Source organism: Canis lupus, chromosome 23, assembly GCF_003254725.2.
Source record: "Canis lupus dingo isolate Sandy chromosome 23, ASM325472v2, whole genome shotgun sequence".
Lineage (NCBI taxonomy): Eukaryota > Metazoa > Chordata > Mammalia > Carnivora > Canidae > Canis > Canis lupus.
In genome coordinates, this window is record NC_064265.1 from 833,138 (window position 1) to 849,323 (window position 16,186).

A 16,186-nucleotide genomic window follows, 5' to 3' on the forward strand; every position below is an offset into this window, starting at 1 on the left:
ATGATGAGCTGAAAACTGCAGGAAAAATATTTGCAAATAACATGTTTGACAAATAATGTGTATCCAGAGTATACTTAAAAACTCCCTAAACTCAAAAGTAGGCAGTCAAACAATCTAACTTCTAAAACGGCAAAAGAAAAAAAAATAATAAATAAAATAAAATAAAATAATAAATAAAATAAAATAACATAAAATAAAACGGCAAAAGAACAGACACTTTACCAAATAGAGGTGTGCAGGTGGTAGGTAAGCACAGGGAAACGTTCAGCTTCGTTAGCCCTCAGGGACACCAGGGCCTCAACCCCTAATGAGATGGCAGGGCACACCTCTTAGAATGGCTGACATAGAAGCCACAGACACTATCCAGCACTGGTGAGGATGAAGCAGTGAACCCTCCTCCTTCATGCTGGTAGGAATGCAGAAGGCTACAGCCACGCTGGAAAAGTCTGTCATTATCTTATAAAGTTACACAAATATCATATGGTATAATAATCTACTCCTGGATATTTTGCTCTAAAGAAATAAAAACATGCATCCACAAAGAAAATGGTATCATAGCATTTATTTGTAGTAAACAAAACCTCAAAACAAATGACCTCCAGTGGATGAATGGATGAGCTTCATTCATGGATGGGGGCACTTCCTTGCCACTCAATATTACTCAGGAATAAAAGGAATGCCTTGCTTTTACACTCAGGTATTGGGCTGGTTATTGTGCTGAGTAGAAAGGGCCAGTCTCTAAGGTGGCATACTGTCTGATTCTATTGCTCTGACATTCTCCAAAAGACAAAAGTGTAGCTAAGGCAGCAGCTCTGTGGTTGCCAGGGGTTGAGGTTGGGGGAAGGCAGGTAACTATAAAAAGGTAGCAATAATAAGAAGGAGTTTTTTGGAGGCGATGGGACCTTCCTTACATCCTGATTATTGTAGTGGTTACATAATATCACATGCAACAAACTGATAGCCCTGTAGACAACAAACAACCAAGCCAACCAAAGAGGGCATGGCTAAGCTGTGAGATCCGATTTAGGTCTGTGGTTTAGCCTCGTTCCAGCGTCAATGTCCTGGTTTTGATAATGTGCCACACTTATGTAAGAGGCACTGTAGGGTATGTGGGGACTCTCTGTTCTATCTTTGCAATTTCTACAGGAACTCTGTTCTATTTCTGAAACTTTTATGTGAGTCTAAAATTGTTTCAATTGCACACACACTGAAATAGTTTATACATATATACACATATATACACATATTACATATTATATGAGGTCATTTTTAATGAATTTCCACATTCTCCCTATAGGTCTCAAAAACTAGCTAAAAATACAACTTATAAACATGCTTTCCTTTCAGTAAAGCAGAATATTTTAGAACACTAGAGAAAATGGGGAAATTATTGGTTTTTTTAAAGGACTGATATGTGATTACCTAGAACATCCCAGTCAGTCCCTTGATATGTAGCCAGAGGTTTACTATAATTGGATTTTGTGCAGAAACAGTCTTTGGTTTGGGAAATGTTCTAATTCTTACAAACTATGGAGCCTACTTGGGCTACAGGTGCTCCCAGATGTGTGAGGCTATGGTCCACAGGCCCTCAGTGAGCTAAGAGAGACCAGGCAGGGGGTTAAGTCTCTCTGATCCCATGTTTCAGGAAGTTGGATTTCCTCATTATAGTGATGGAAGATGTAGGTTCAGGGTCTCACAGCACATCAGGGCTGGTGACTTTAACCAGTGCCTGAAACTCTGAGAGGACAGAAGAGACATTGAATAAGTGAGGTGGGTGATCCACATTCCACCCATTCTGGAGTAAGATGGACATGCCTCTCACTCAAGCAAAGGAGGTTTCTGGTACCCTGGGGTGGAGGACAGGGCTGGGCAGGGTAGGAGGAGCAGAGATGACCAGTGATCTCTTAAAAGAAGGGGTACTGTGGTGTTCACCCACACTCTTCCCGCAGAGTCTAGAGAAATGCCTTATTAGAGACACGTAGACTATTTGCTGGGTAGATGAATAGTTGGATGGATGATGTCACATTCCCCCGAGCTTGCTCATTGTGCCCAAGAGGCCTCACATACTGCCAAGCTCCTCTGGCTCCTAGGCTGTCCCTCCTCACCTTCCTCAGCCTGAAATTTCATCCATTGTTTTTCCCTGAGCTCCTGAAGTGGGGCATCCTGGGCACTAATGAGCCATCCTCTGCCAGATTCCCCCAGGAGCCTTTTGCCACCATGGCCCCTAGCAGTGGCCCTCAGTTGACCTGTCCTGTGAGATGATACCTCTGACTGTGCATAGTGCCCATGCTTTATTCTGGAAGCCCTCTTGGGCTTGTTTAGCTCAGCCAGACCTCTATGAGGTGTTCAACATGCTGTGCTCCTGTGGGCAGGTGTGTGATACCGAGACACCAGCAAGTAGCTTCTCTGTGGAAACATAAAAAGGACAAGCTTGATGGAATACCAAATTGCAATGTAAAATGAATTATTCACGTTTCATAAAAAAAGCAAATTCAATATTTCTTCATTTTTTTCCCATAATGCTTGCAGTGTTTCCATTAAAGCACAACCAAAGAAAGAAAACAATGTATGCAATGCTTAATCCCCACAGGAAAAAAAAATTAGTTTAAAATATACTTTTCACCTTCTAAAATGGCATATTTAGGAAGGATTTTCTTTTTTTACTTTTTATTTTTGAAGTAATTTTAGACATATGGAAAAGCTGCAAGACCGATATGAAGAACTCTGTATGTTGTCACCCTGTTTTCTTTGTTCTCAATAGTCCACTATGCTTGCTTTCTAATTCTCTCTATCCCTATACAGGTGACCCTTGAACAACACCGGGGGGAGGGGAACTGACCCACACCATCAAATTTATATATAGGTTTTGACACCCCCGCCCCGAAACTTAACTACTAGTAGCCTGCTGTTGACCAGAAGCCTCACCAATTACATAACACTGATAACATAAACAATTATTTTGTTTGTTGTATGTGATATATACTGTATTCTTACAATAATATAAGCCAGAGAAAACCTTATTAAGAAAATCATGAGAAAATACATTTACAGCACTGTATTTATTGAAAAAAAATCCACCTCTTTGACCCAGGTAGTTTTTGACCTGTGTTTTTGGCAAGACCGCCACAGAAGTGAGACCATGCCCTTCCCAGCGCAGGACATCAGGAGGCCCGTGGTGTCAGGATGACCTGTAACTTTGGTCACCTGTTGACTGTGGTACTGGCCAAGTTTCTCACTGGCCAGGGATGGTGTTCCTTTGCAATCAATCAGTATCTTGCAGGGAGGTACAATGAGACTATAGGGAAATCCTGTGTCCCACTGGTGTCCCACACACCTACTGGTTTTAGCATGACTAGTAATCCCATAACTCCTTCTGTGTTTCTTGGTTGGCATTCCACTGTGAAATGGTTTTCCCTTCCCCCATAGTTATTGTTTCCCTCATTTAGAATCTTATTTCAGGCTGGGTCATTGATTCTTCTTTTATTCAGTGGGGGACTATTCCATTTATTACACTTTATTATGTATTTATTGTGATGCTTACTTTGTTATGTACTCAAAAGCCCTTTCAGTTTTGCTTCTGTGCCTTTTTGATGCATATCAACATTCCTTAATCATCTTCATCATCATTTCCTGGTGCAACAAGCTGTTCTAGATGTATCTTACATGTTGGCAACCCTAGCCCTGAAATTAGCCATTTCTCCAAAGAACTCTGACTGCTTTTATTGGAGAATGGTATTTAGAAACCAACATCTGGGTGCTAAGTCTGCTCACTGCCTGTGGGGAGGAGGATCAATGTTTCCAGGCACTCTTGTCAGAACAAGCTGGGAAATATTTGATGCATATATTCCATAAACGTATCTATATAACTGTGTACATCCACATATACACACCTTTGGTTTATTTATGAGCAGATGGAAACTGATAACCTCAGTTCCAGTTCACTCAGCTCTCATGGTGCCCTTCATGCTGCTTTAAGCTGCATTGTATTCCATGGTGTGGGTGTATATGTTTACGTGAGCTCTCTCCTTTGAATGAGCATGTAAGTCATTTCCAGTAGTTTGCAATTACATACAATGCTGCAGCAAATAACTTCATGCATACGTATTTTCATATTATTGGAGGTGAATCTTCAGGATAAATTCCTAGAAGTGAGATTACAGGGCCAAAAATCAATTCATATTTAATTGTGCTATATTGACAAATGTGCTTTCTAAGGTTGCACCAATTTGCATCCCAATCAGCCTGTTTACCCACAGCCTAACTAATAATACAGTTGATTGTGCTTTTTAATTTTTGACAACTCGAAAGGTAAAAAATAGTGTCTTGCTGTAAGCTTTCCTTGTCCTTTCTGTGAGTGAGGTTGAGCATGATTCCACCTGGACTAGGGTGAGGCAGGCAGAGTGCCCAGGCCATGAAGTTCAGGAGGCACTCCATCCCAGATGCTGGCCGTGCTCATGAGGGACTCTGACAATGAGGACCAGCACGGTGTCAAGGAGGCTGGGCTAGGAGTTCAGTCCTAGGTCCCCTCTTGACCTTCAAACCAGTCAAATTGGCTATTTGAACTTGTCATTTGAAAACAGTAAGGAAGTCAGTGGATTATGTTTGGAGTTCCTCAGACAAATGTAATGTAGACAGGAAGCAAGGAGATCTAAAAAGGACAATCATCACCTTATGCAATAATGTATGTAGCTCTTCTGTGCAGAAAATCACACATGCGAATAGCACAAATTAGAAGCAGGGATGCGCCTTCAGAACCTGGTTCAGCAGTTAATGATAATTTGACATGCTAAGGCTGGTTTGCAGTTGTAAACCAGCCCTCTGGGTTAGCCATTAAAGATTAGGTTCCTGTTTATTTCCCGGTCACTTGTCTGATGTGGGATAAGCCCTGGTTTTCTCAAGCAATGGAAAGTGGCCAGCACTCTGCATGATCTGGCTGTGAGCACCTCTCTCTCCCACTTTTCCCTCACTGTCTAGAGTCTTGTGCATGTACAGTGCTCCTGACCCAGGGCCTTTTCACACGCTGCACCCAAGTCCTTTACTGAGCAAGGGGCCTTCAGACAGGAACCTCGAATTCTTCACAAAATCTGAAGTCCAGTGTACAACTCAGTTATATCTATACTGTGGATAAAACACAAAAACATGAAAGTGAAAAAGTAACCTAATTACCAACACAGTGGTTGCTTGCTGTGCCCAGATCAGTTTTACCTGATTCGTGTGGTGTTCTTGGACACCGGGTCTTACGTGCATGATGCACATTTGTGCTTTGTGATTACTTGTGTGGAAGGGTGGGGTTTATCATCCTGGATACCCACATTTCTTATAGGCCCCCATCTCGTCCCAGGTGTTCACTGAGTGTGGTAATCTTGCTCCATCTGGTATTGCCCTCATTCAGACTTTTAGGGTATCTACTAACATCCTCATTTTCTCCATGGCCTCCGTAACAGGTGCTCCCTCTCCATAGCTCCTCAGGAGAAGAGGACCAAGAAACCCCCTGGCCTGGCCTCTGCCTGAGGACTTTCTCTGGGGACTGGGGGACCATCTGCCCCCAGGTCCCCTCACCTGATAACCACCAGGAGATGGTTCCTCCTGGTGGGCTAACTTTGGGAATGGTCTCACTCTGGCCTCCTGAGGTCCCAGCAGAACCAGGCTCCAGGTCATACAGGTGCCTGCCTCAATGACACACCAGTTTATCAGCTGTGTTCCCAGATGTGTCCTACTTCTCCTCCCTGCCATTATCTCCTGCAGTCATCTCCCAGGAAAACAATGCACCTCAATCCTTTACTCAAAATCTACTTCTAAGGGAGCCACACTACAATGTGTCTCAAGAAAGCATTTTGCTATAAGCTGTTTCCCAGGGCCCCTGAGTACTTCCAGACCTCAAGAAGACCTAACCTGGTGGGGGAAGTCATAGAGGGAGCTGGTCCTCCTATCCTAACCACTGGAAAAAGTACCTGTATCTAGTTAGAAAACAAGGATTTAAATTAATAAAAATGAAATTGGCATGTTGAATACCCCTGTAGTGTGATCATGTCTTACCAATACACCCCACTTTTGGACAAACCAGGAGCAATACCCAGACTTAAATCTTAATGAACCTTATTTAATTCAGCTCCTATTTCCAGAACATTACAGATCTTAAGGCTTCAACCACCCTTAGATGATAGTTAGACACTTCCCAGACCAGAGATGAGTTTGTGGGACACCTGGGTGGCACAGTGGTTGGTCATGATCCTGGAGTCCTGGGATCAAGTTCTACTTCGGGCTCCCCATAGGGAGTCTGCTTCTCCCTCTGCCTATGTCTCTGCTTCTCTCTGTGCATCTCTCACGAATTAATAAGCAAAATCTTTAAAAAAAGAGACAGAGAGATGAGTTTGAGCACTTTGTCCAAGACAAGTAACCATCAGCAGAAGTTTCTCTCTCAATAACTGCTCTGTGTGGAGGAATGCCCGTCTCCCCAGGTGCTTCAGACCTGGCTGGAAACCTTGCCAGGGTGTTCACGGCCTCATTTGTTGGTCGCTCTCACTGAGTTTGCTGTCTGAAGGTAATGAATGCCAGATGCAGCCTGGCAGGAGTTCCTCCAGGAGTTGCCCTCTGGACACCTGAAGCCCGCCTCCAAAGGCTGAACCTTTTTAAAGGGAATTGCAGTCTCAAGGAAATCAAATCTATTGGTCTTGGGAACATAGCCTTCATGGGACTATAGTAGGAGCTAAGAGCCGAAACCCCTACCACAAAGGAGAACACAAACTTGGAAGAAATAGAACAAAGAGCATGGTTCTTAGAGGTGCCCGAGCAAGGGGTGTCTCTTTAGTTTCCACCATCCCATGCTTGCACACAGGGCCACTCTATTCCACACACTCTCCTGCAAATAATCTCCTTACATTATTTATGGTCGTCTGCTCTAACCCTGGAATCAAAGTGGGAGCTTCCTGAAGAGACAGGCAAGGTGGGAGGTGAGCACTGAGGGGTGGCTGACCCAGCACTATGTGCACCTGTTTTCACAGAGGTACCCTGGACTATGCATCATGGGAAGTGGGTCTTGTTCATTCTAGAACACCCCAGACAGCGCTGTGGTATTTACTATCCCTCCTGAGTTAACTTTATTTTCCCTCTGTCTTCAGAAAAATTTCATATTTTTGTGCTCTTAATTGGATTATTGCCTTCTAAAAATACCTCCCTCCTCAAGGAATGTGAAATTATGTAGAGAATATTGTGACAGATACTACCAGGAGGTAAAAAAAAAAAATTCTGAGTGATGCATCAATTCACTCATTTTCCATCTTTCCTCCCTCCCTCCCTCCCTCCCTCCTTCCTTCCTTCCTTCCTTCCTTCCTTCCTTCCTTCCTTCCTTCCTCTCTTTAGCTGAGAGCCATTTGTTTTCTAAAGTTTACTTGGGAACCCAACATGCATACAGAAAGAGGTAGAGCTGTTTAGGCAAAGGTGGGTTAGGTGTCTGAGGGCTGTCCTCACCCCTCCTCTGCCCCATCAGGAAGCCCCCAGCCCCACTGCATGAACTGCAGCATGGGAAACACCCCCCTTATTAAGTGAAAAATGATGCACCACTGGCATTGTCATGCACACAGTGATGTTCCCCCAAAAAACAAATACAGACTGTCATTACTGGAGCAAAATCAGACATGTTGCAATGAAGCATATGTATCTACTAGAAAGTCTTGTGTTTCTGTTCTTTGAACTGCCTTGATCAGTGGGGAGTTGAACAAAAAGTAATGGAATTCCCAGGTTTTAGGGATTAGAATAGAGTGAAGTACGTGTGATACTTTACTGGCACAGCACATAGTTTCATCTTCCAATGATGAGCCCAGGGTGTGAGTTTGGGACAATGACTGGTGAGTGTTGCTGGGGAAAATCTGGTTGTCTCTGCCTTGAACTGTTTCCATGCAGAGCAGTAGGGAGCTACTCCATGAAGCATGTGCTCCAAGCATCACATACTTGAAAGAGACTGGGGCAAAGGCTAGGGTTCTGTCTTCGTAATCTGCTTTGCTCCATGTCTGGGCTGATTCCCAAATTCTGAGCTCACAAATTCCTTGGCCCTTGCCAAACACTGGAAAAGGAGTGACAGACATGAACTTGAGATTCTTTCTGGGATAGTCTCTACCCACATGATGATGAATACAACTGCCAGGCCCTGCTGCCCTCCATCAGTGGTACCCCAGGCCTGTGACACCCCTGACCTCTTGCTCCTCCCTTCCTGTCCCCCTTCCACTCCCCCCACCCAGGCTTCCCAAGGGAGCCCAAAAGCCAAAAGCTCTTCCCAGCCCCTTGCCCCATTCTCCACTGGGCCATCCAAACGCAACAACACGTTCAGCGAACAAACTCTTCCAAAGTGGCCCAAAGAGGCTGTTTCACTATTGGAGTAGAAGATTTTGTTGGTTTATACTTACCCCCAATGCGTGTAGGAAATAATCTGTGTCTATAAAACAATTCCTACCTAGTAGGAGAAATTCAATTATACGTCCAAAATAATTAGTTAATAATTTGAATTGATGGGATCTCACACTGCTTGCAGCTGCTAGTCCATAGAATATTGGGTATGCATCTGACAGACACACAGAGGAGCTGCATCCCCCGGCCTGCATGCTCATGGTGGCTTCTCCTCCGCTCTGCTCATTAGTTGCCCTAAGTCAGCCTTGAACCTGACCAAGTCATCATTCTCCCCACCATCCCTGCAGTCTCGCCTGAATGGATAGTTAGGATGTGCACTCTGCTGTGCACAGGGAAGGCACTCCAAGTGGGAAGGAAGAGGAGCCAAGGAGGGCAGCAGGGCTGGAGGCAGCATATCCATGCGCACCAATAGCCCAAATGGAGAGAATCTCCTGGTTGCTCCAGCGCATCTGGGCCAACTCTGGGAGCTTCGCTGCTTCAGTTCATACTGTCCATGTCAGCTACATGCACATGCGAATTCTTCTTTCATTCAACACATGTGCTTTGGGTGCCTATTATGTGCCAGGCAATGTTCTGGGCTCTTAGGATAGTCATGAACAAAACATACAAAATTTTCTGCCCTTCTTATGCTTCAAGGAGGGGAGTCAAAGTAAAGGAGCCAGTGCCACCTGCAAAGGAGACACAGCAGGTAGGTAAGGGGATCGCAGAACAGTCTTACAGGGTATCTAGGGAAGGTGATGATGAGAAGTGGCCTTTGAATGAAGCCCCAGATGAAGTGAGGAAGCTGGTCATGTGTGTCTCTGAGGTAGAGAGTTCCAGGCTGAGGGAATAGCAAGTGCTAAAGCCCTGAAGCAGGTACACGCTGAGCATGTTGCAGGAATCGCAGAGAGTTCCCTGTGGGTAGAAGACAGTGAGGTTAGAGTTAATAGTGGTCAGATCCTCTAAGACAGTGCTGTCCAGTAGAATTTGCTGAGATGTTGCAAATGTTGTACATCTGTGCTGTCCAGTGTGATGGGCGTTAGCCTCCTGTGGCAGCTGAGCACTTGGCATGTGGTAATTTGACTGAGGAACTAATTGTTTGGTGTATTTGATTTTAGGTAATTTAAGTTTAAATAGATCCATATGGCTATGGCTGCCATGCTAGTCAACACAGATGTGTGTCTTAGCTGTTCTGAGGCCTCTGGTCTTGACCCTCAGTGAGGCGGGGCTGAGGGACCAGTGGCGAGGTCAGCGTCTTCGCAAGCAAGCTCAGGTGTTCCTATCCTGCTCTGCCACCTGCTCTTTGGGCGAGGTGCCCACGTTATGTGATTTCTCTATCCCTCTCCACGGGGATCTATGTGAGAATGAAGGAATGGCAGAGGCCCCCGCACCTGTTGACACATCTGTACCTCTATAATTTTCATTGTCAAATGACCTTGCTTGTTGTAGAAAAATGCTAAAACCCAGAAATGCAGAAAGAAAAAAAATCACCAATATCCTCATCATCCAGAAGCATCTAATTTCTGACATTCTGCACGAAATATAACTTATTCCACTTTCTACTCTAGTTTTTCACCTGAGTTTTTACAAACTTTCTGGGACAACAAATAAATGTTAATATCATGATTTTCCATAAATATATAGACTTCATTGTAGAATTCTTTTGTGATTTTGCTGTTTTTAAACAGTGCTGTCAAGAATACTCCAGCACAAACACCCCTACATGCCTGGAAAGGGAACCTCCGTGGGGAGCCCTGAATTCAAGCTGCCGGCCCAAGGCCCACAGCAGTCCCATCCTGCTCTGTGTGCCTCCACACTCTCCCTTGGGGCCACATAGAGCCGCTCTCCAGATGAGTAAGCAGCATCAAGGGGTTGGCAGATGTGTCAACCCCGGGGCATCATGCTTTGCATTATGACTGTTTTATTAAAATACCCCAAGTGGAGGGGAAAGGAAGGGAACCCCAAGTGGACAAGAGCTGCCAGTCTGAGTGGAGGTGATGGACATAGGCAGAGAATGGGCCATTTTTTGGGTGCCGGTGGAGCAACAGGCACAGCTGAGGGACCTGGCAGCTGCTTCCTCTGCCCGTGCCCTCAGAATGGGGCCTCCGCAAGAGCTGTAAACCCCCTTGGGGAATGCTCTCAGTATACCTTGCAATTCTCTGATCTGATGACCTGTGAAGAGGATTTTTAGAAAATGTATTCCCTGTTTGGTTTATTGGTATCTATGTAGCCTCACCTAGGCTGGCCTCCTCCCCTCTCCTCCCCTCCCCTCCCCTCTCCTCCCCATCCCTCCTCTCCCCTCCTCTCTCCTCCCCTCCCCTCCCCTCCCCTCCCCATATGGTGGCAAGATGCCCATGGCTGCTTATACCCACAGAACAACCACCGACAGAAGACAGAACATAAAATGAACTGGGCTGTTTCTTTCTGCCCTGTAATTTGTCTGAATTTTTAAAATCTATTTTAATCAAAATTGACTAATTATTTTGGTACCATGTAGCCACAACTTTGCAATTTACAGAGTGTGATTCCCTTCTGCTTCTAAATAAAAATCTGTGAAGATTTTGGGGGAGTGCCCTGAAATCTAATTCTTTGCTTCCTGGGGTTAGTGGTGTAATTCTAAGCAGATTCCGAAAATGGAAGTCGGAGCTCAGCGCACCTAGGTGGTCTGTGGCAACAGTTCACAAGGCACTGGCCATGTGACAAGGAAAGCTCTCTCTGCCGACTGCTGCCACTGGCCCCCCTCTCATCACTGTGGAACAGCCAGTCTGGATTCAGTTATTGGAATCCCTGCGGTGGGCGGGGCAGAGGGGCACCTTACCTTTGGGCAAGGGGCAATTGAGCCCATGCAGGGTTTGCTTTTTGCCAAGCGGTTGCTGCCCAGCACGGCCTACAGTACGGAATTCTGGAAAGAGTGGCCACTGACTATATAGTTCTGTGATTCAGTAAGACTTTTAGCTCTCAGGGCCCAGCTTTGTCCTTCATAAAATAGAAATAACAATAAAAATAGTAACAATACCTATTTCTAGAGTTGCTGTGAGAATCCAGCCAACAAAGATATTAAAACTCTTAGTAAACTAAAACAGAAAGGCCCATATAAGCCAAGAAACTAAAATATCCATAGTCTATGGGTTGTTGGCTGTGTGCAAGCACATCCACCGGCAGCATCCTGATCTGTGAGTGGGAAGTTCAGGAGCTCAGTGTCTGAATCTAGGACTGGGAGAAGTGCTGCCCCTTTATACTTGGTCTTCCACCCCTTTCAGGGGCTCCGTGGCTATGGCCTGCCCTGCCGTTGTCACTGTAGGCTCCCTTCCCAGCCCTCACCAGCTCCTCAGACAGAGGACCTTCTGTGTGGCCGCAAAGCCACCCCCACAGCTCTGAAATGCCAAGTCCTACATCCAGAGTGAGAGTCTAGAGGCCAAGGTGTTGACAGGAGACCACAGCCGTGAGGATGCTCAGGCTCAGCCTGGAGCACTGCACTCCTCCATTCAGATCAAAGATTGTGGCTTCCCAGCAGGTTGGCACATGTGCATTTCTCTCTCACCAGCCCTCCTGTCCCAGGTCTCACTTGTGAGTTGTGCATTCCTGGGGCTGCCTAGTACCCTTCCAGGACAGACATAAGGACCATAATTTTCATTTCCCTTCATTGTTTGGGGAACCACATGGAAAGCAGTGCTACAAGAGTGAAAAGAAGAGTAATTTCACAGTTGAGGCTCTATGGAAGGGAAGCCATGTGGCTCGAGACTCACAGAGGGGATGTGACCCCAGTGGCCGGTGACTCCCCGGGTCAAAAGGCCTCCCTGGCAGGAAGGAGCCAGACCTTGTGACAAGGGATGCCTCCTGGCTCCCCGACCCACTGTCCCTACAGTATGTGTGCATGTGTGCATGTATGATGGGTGGAGGGGGGCTGCATAGAGAGTGCATCATCCACTTCAAGCATGAGCCCTCTGGGGAAGGTCCTTGTTTGTAATTTGAATGAGACCTTCAGAATTTGCCTGCTCTCCATAACTACACAGAAATAGCCCTAGCGGGAAGTTTCTATTAATTCCCTGCAGCTCCACGGCTGTCTGCACACTGCTTGGAGGCTCTGAGTGGCAGTGATACATGCATTTACTTAACCAAAATAGGGAGGGACCCATGATCACGTGGGGGCTTTGTCTGTCCATCTGTGTGTGGGAATGTCAGGGGAGGCACATGGAGGCACTGCTGGGGTGGTCCTGGCAGCAACAGCCTCCCTCTGTGCAGCTTAGTGTTCACACATGGTGTCCGCCTGAGTGTTTGGTGCCTCAGGTCACCACCTGCCCCTGATGCCACCTGAGGAAGTGGGCAGTGTGCCTGCAGTATGCACCAAATGCCTCTGCCCTGCATCCTCAGGCTGCATGTTTAACAACCACTGGCGCTGGCAAAGGGAGTGAGGAAGCTAATGACCCTCTTTCAGGAAGAAATGCTCCACTTCTTTTTTAGGAAAGAAAATCTGGAGTAAAATGCAGTTCCATCTTTGCATAAAATAAGCACATAGATAGGCTGGCCCTGGTTTTGGATGAGTCAGCGTGAGTGTGCCATGTTGTGATGAGGAGAGAAAATTCATTATGGGGGCCCAGAAAATGGAATAATCCATGAGGCAAAAAGCGTCCTTTAGGCATGGCATCTAGAGGTGGGGGTGCTGGCAGGACAGCAGCCATCTAGCATCCTGGAGCTGGTGAGCTTTCCCCGGGGATGTTGGGTCCATGATTCCCATTGCTGATGAGTGCTGAAGTCTTCTGAGCTGTTTTTTACAAATCCCTGCGCCAGTTGCCAACTCCTGCACCAGACTCTCTGGGAGGCTATCTGAACCCACAGGCCCACCAAGCGGCCTTGTCCTGGAGGAGCTTTCTCACAGAAGCAGTTCATGCTTCCAGAGGAGCATGAACACCCAGGGCTGACACTAGGCTCAGCAGTGTCCTAACTCAGATCAGAGTCTAAGGAAAGGAAAGGGGTTCAGAGAGTGCCTCCTTGCCCCACACCAGCCCTGCCTAGCCCTGTGAACCGGTTTGAAGTCTTAGAATAAAGGGAGGAGTCCACATGCTGGACTCTGAGAGTGCCCATCCCATCTTTGCATAGATTAATCCTCTACTCCGACTATGTGTCACTGGATCCCAAAGATCTGTGAAATACTGGACTTCCATAGGATTTGGTCTTCTATGGAACAATCCAAGAACCAAGTACTTGGTATTTTTCTCCTCTTGTTCTTGATAAGGATCTCCTAATAAGGGCTTCCTTTCTAGGGGGAAGTATACTTGCAGGTGATAACAACAGTGACCTTTTCCAGGAGGGTTTGCTCTGTGCCAGGGTCAACACCCATGTCCAGGGCATTGTACAGGGACCCTGTTATTAATGCTGTCTTCTCCTGTCCCATACCTACCCTTTCTCTCTTGCAGAGCGACTACTCAAGTGACACAGAGAGCGAGGACAACTTTCTCATGATGCCCCCAAGGGACCACTTGGGCCTCAGTGTCTTCTCCATGCTCTGCTGCTTCTGGCCTTTGGGTATCGCGGCCTTCTACTTGTCTCATGAGGTAAGCCTGTCTCGGTCGGTCCCACACGCAGCACACCCAGGCTGCTGAGAAGGAGAACCCAAGAAGCCTTTGTAGCCCATGCTATCGCGGGACACTTTATGGTCAGAGGACAGGCTGACAGAGGCCAGGAGGCCTCAACACAGAGTGCTGGGACTGCCCCAGGTTCCCCAGAGCAAGACAGGCAGCCTTCAGGAAGAGGGCTTCCTGCCAGACATGTGCTGGGAGTTCTGCCTTGGAGGAGGCACCTGGGTTATGCCTGCAGGACTGACCCAGGGCTGAGAGGCGCTATGCCCAGGGCAAAGACTTCCAACTTACCAGGAAAGGAGGTGTGAGTATGGGTGGTTCTCTGTGGACAGCCTCATTCATATAAAATAGGTTCTAGTTTCCAGCAGCCTGTGCCTACTCCTCCATAGCTAAAGCTCTGTTAGAGGAAGTGGCGCATCCTACCTTGAGTCCTGCTCTCCTTCCTCCAGTGTGAGGGCTCCTGAAGGTCATGGGGGGGGGGGCTTTTTCATGCAAAGCATCCTCCCTGTTGTTTCTTCTTGGAAGCCAGGCTTTGAAAAATGTTCTCTAGCAAATGAAGAGTATTCATGCAGACACTGGCCCTGTGCTGGTTTTTATTCATCAAAAGGACACATTTGAGGCTGCCAGTCACAGTGTTTTGACATCACCACACCCACCTGGTCATCCCAACCAGACCAGTGGAAAGGCAGCTCCCTGGGTCAGTGGGGTGAGTGTGGCACCCACACTCATGTGTGTCCTTGGGGCATGCCCAGCATCCCTCAGTGACCGGGGCTCCATCTCCAGCTTCTAGGGTTTTGGGGTCCGGCTGCAAACAGCCAACTCTGGCAGGTCTTGTGTTTGAAACATTTATTTCTCCTGGCTTGAAAACAGGTCCCATGGCCAAGCCCTGGTTTTGTTTGGTGAGAGCAGAGTCCCTTGATACATTTTTCTTTCTCTCCTCCACCTTCCATGATGTCACAGAGGATCAGGGGAGAGCAGGTGCTTCTTAGCAGGGACTCTGGAGAGGCCCTTCCAGGAGGGATGAAGCAGGGCTCTGCCCAGCGGTGTTCTGTTGTCCTGATTCTAGAAGGCGGTGGGTAGGATGGAGGAGGGGAATGGTCCTGCACTGCTGGGGTTGGGCTGAACCCTAGCTCCATATCCTGCTTGGTCTGGAGGCTCCAGCTGAACTTCACTTTTGTGAATTTGTCCCATAAATGCCAAAGACTCCCTTGTCTGGGGGGAATGAGCATGGGCCAAGAAGCAAGACTGTAGGGGTGGCTGGCTGTGGGGCAGAGTCAGGCCTAGGTGTACCTTGTCCCCAAGAGGGGGACATGAGCCCTACTGCATGAGTGAGGATTGGGAATACAGTAAGATCTGGAAAGAGGTATGTGCACAGATGCCCCCAGTGTGTGGAACATGCTCTGAGGAAGACCCCCAAGGCCCGGGGCCTGCCCGCTCCTGTGTAAACTGTACTCTGAACCTTGGTGAGCATGCTGCACATAGGCCAGGCTAGTTTCACTAAGAAAGAGAAGGACAGGGGTGTGGAGCAAAGAAAATCAGCTTATTACACATCACACATCACAGGCAATTCCGGCTTTTCCCATGAGCTGCACGTGTGACATCAGCCCACTCCCCTGCATCCTGGTCCTGCCATCTGGAGTGGTGAGGTACAGAGGGTCACTCCCCACCTCCTGGGCCAACCCTGCTGAGAAAGCTCTTTACCCACCCAGGCTGGAAGGCAGGAGCGGGGGAGTACTATCTGCAAGCTGTGCACAGTCTTCGAAGGATTGTTCACTTAATAAAAACTGAGGCCCAATTGCCAAGACTGGCATTTAGATTCTTTCTCAGAAAGTAATTTTATTCTTCACAACTTAAGAACCTCTTACTTGGGGCTGATATATCATGACATTTAACACCTTCAGTGGTAAAGACCATTCTGATTATTTGTTTAATGTTGAATGTGCAAAACAGTGTCTATGGAGGCCTTGGATCACAATGCTCTGAGTGAGAAGTACTTTTGAGAAGTTCAGGGGTTGTCTGCAGCAGAGGAATTAGAAGAGGGGCTCTGGGGTCCCTCTGGCTCCCAGTGCCTCCTTTCACAGTGCTATGAGCACGGGTTTCCTTCAGTGGAACCCCAGCCAAGAAGAAGTATCACGTTTCATAGAGAGCTCTGTGTGGGTGCATGCCCTTCACATGGCCCGTGTCCAGATCCTTCTCCCTAGGCTGAGACCCACACCCACAGTGCTCGCTGC

General features: G+C 47.1%; 2 protein-coding genes across 9 annotated transcripts in view; one reads left to right on the top strand and one right to left on the bottom strand.

Annotated features, from left to right (window-relative positions):
* Nucleotides 1-16,186, bottom strand: part of LOC112668863 (cystatin-9-like) — a 1,128,704-nt gene that overhangs the window by 783,306 nt on the left and 329,212 nt on the right. The window lies entirely within an intron of this gene.
* The window catches only part of SYNDIG1 (synapse differentiation inducing 1), a 188,225-nt gene that overhangs the window by 99,048 nt on the left and 72,991 nt on the right, over nucleotides 1-16,186 (top strand). For all 8 annotated transcript variants that reach the window (XR_007405326.1, XM_025461523.3, XM_049100021.1 and 5 more), the window contains exon 3: nucleotides 13,794-13,931. Coding sequence is in view for 7 of the 8 variants with exons in the window: in XM_025461523.3 (XP_025317308.1) it covers nucleotides 13,794-13,931 (138 nt within the window). In the remaining variant the exon portion in view is untranslated. The remainder of the gene's footprint in view (nucleotides 1-13,793; nucleotides 13,932-16,186) is intronic.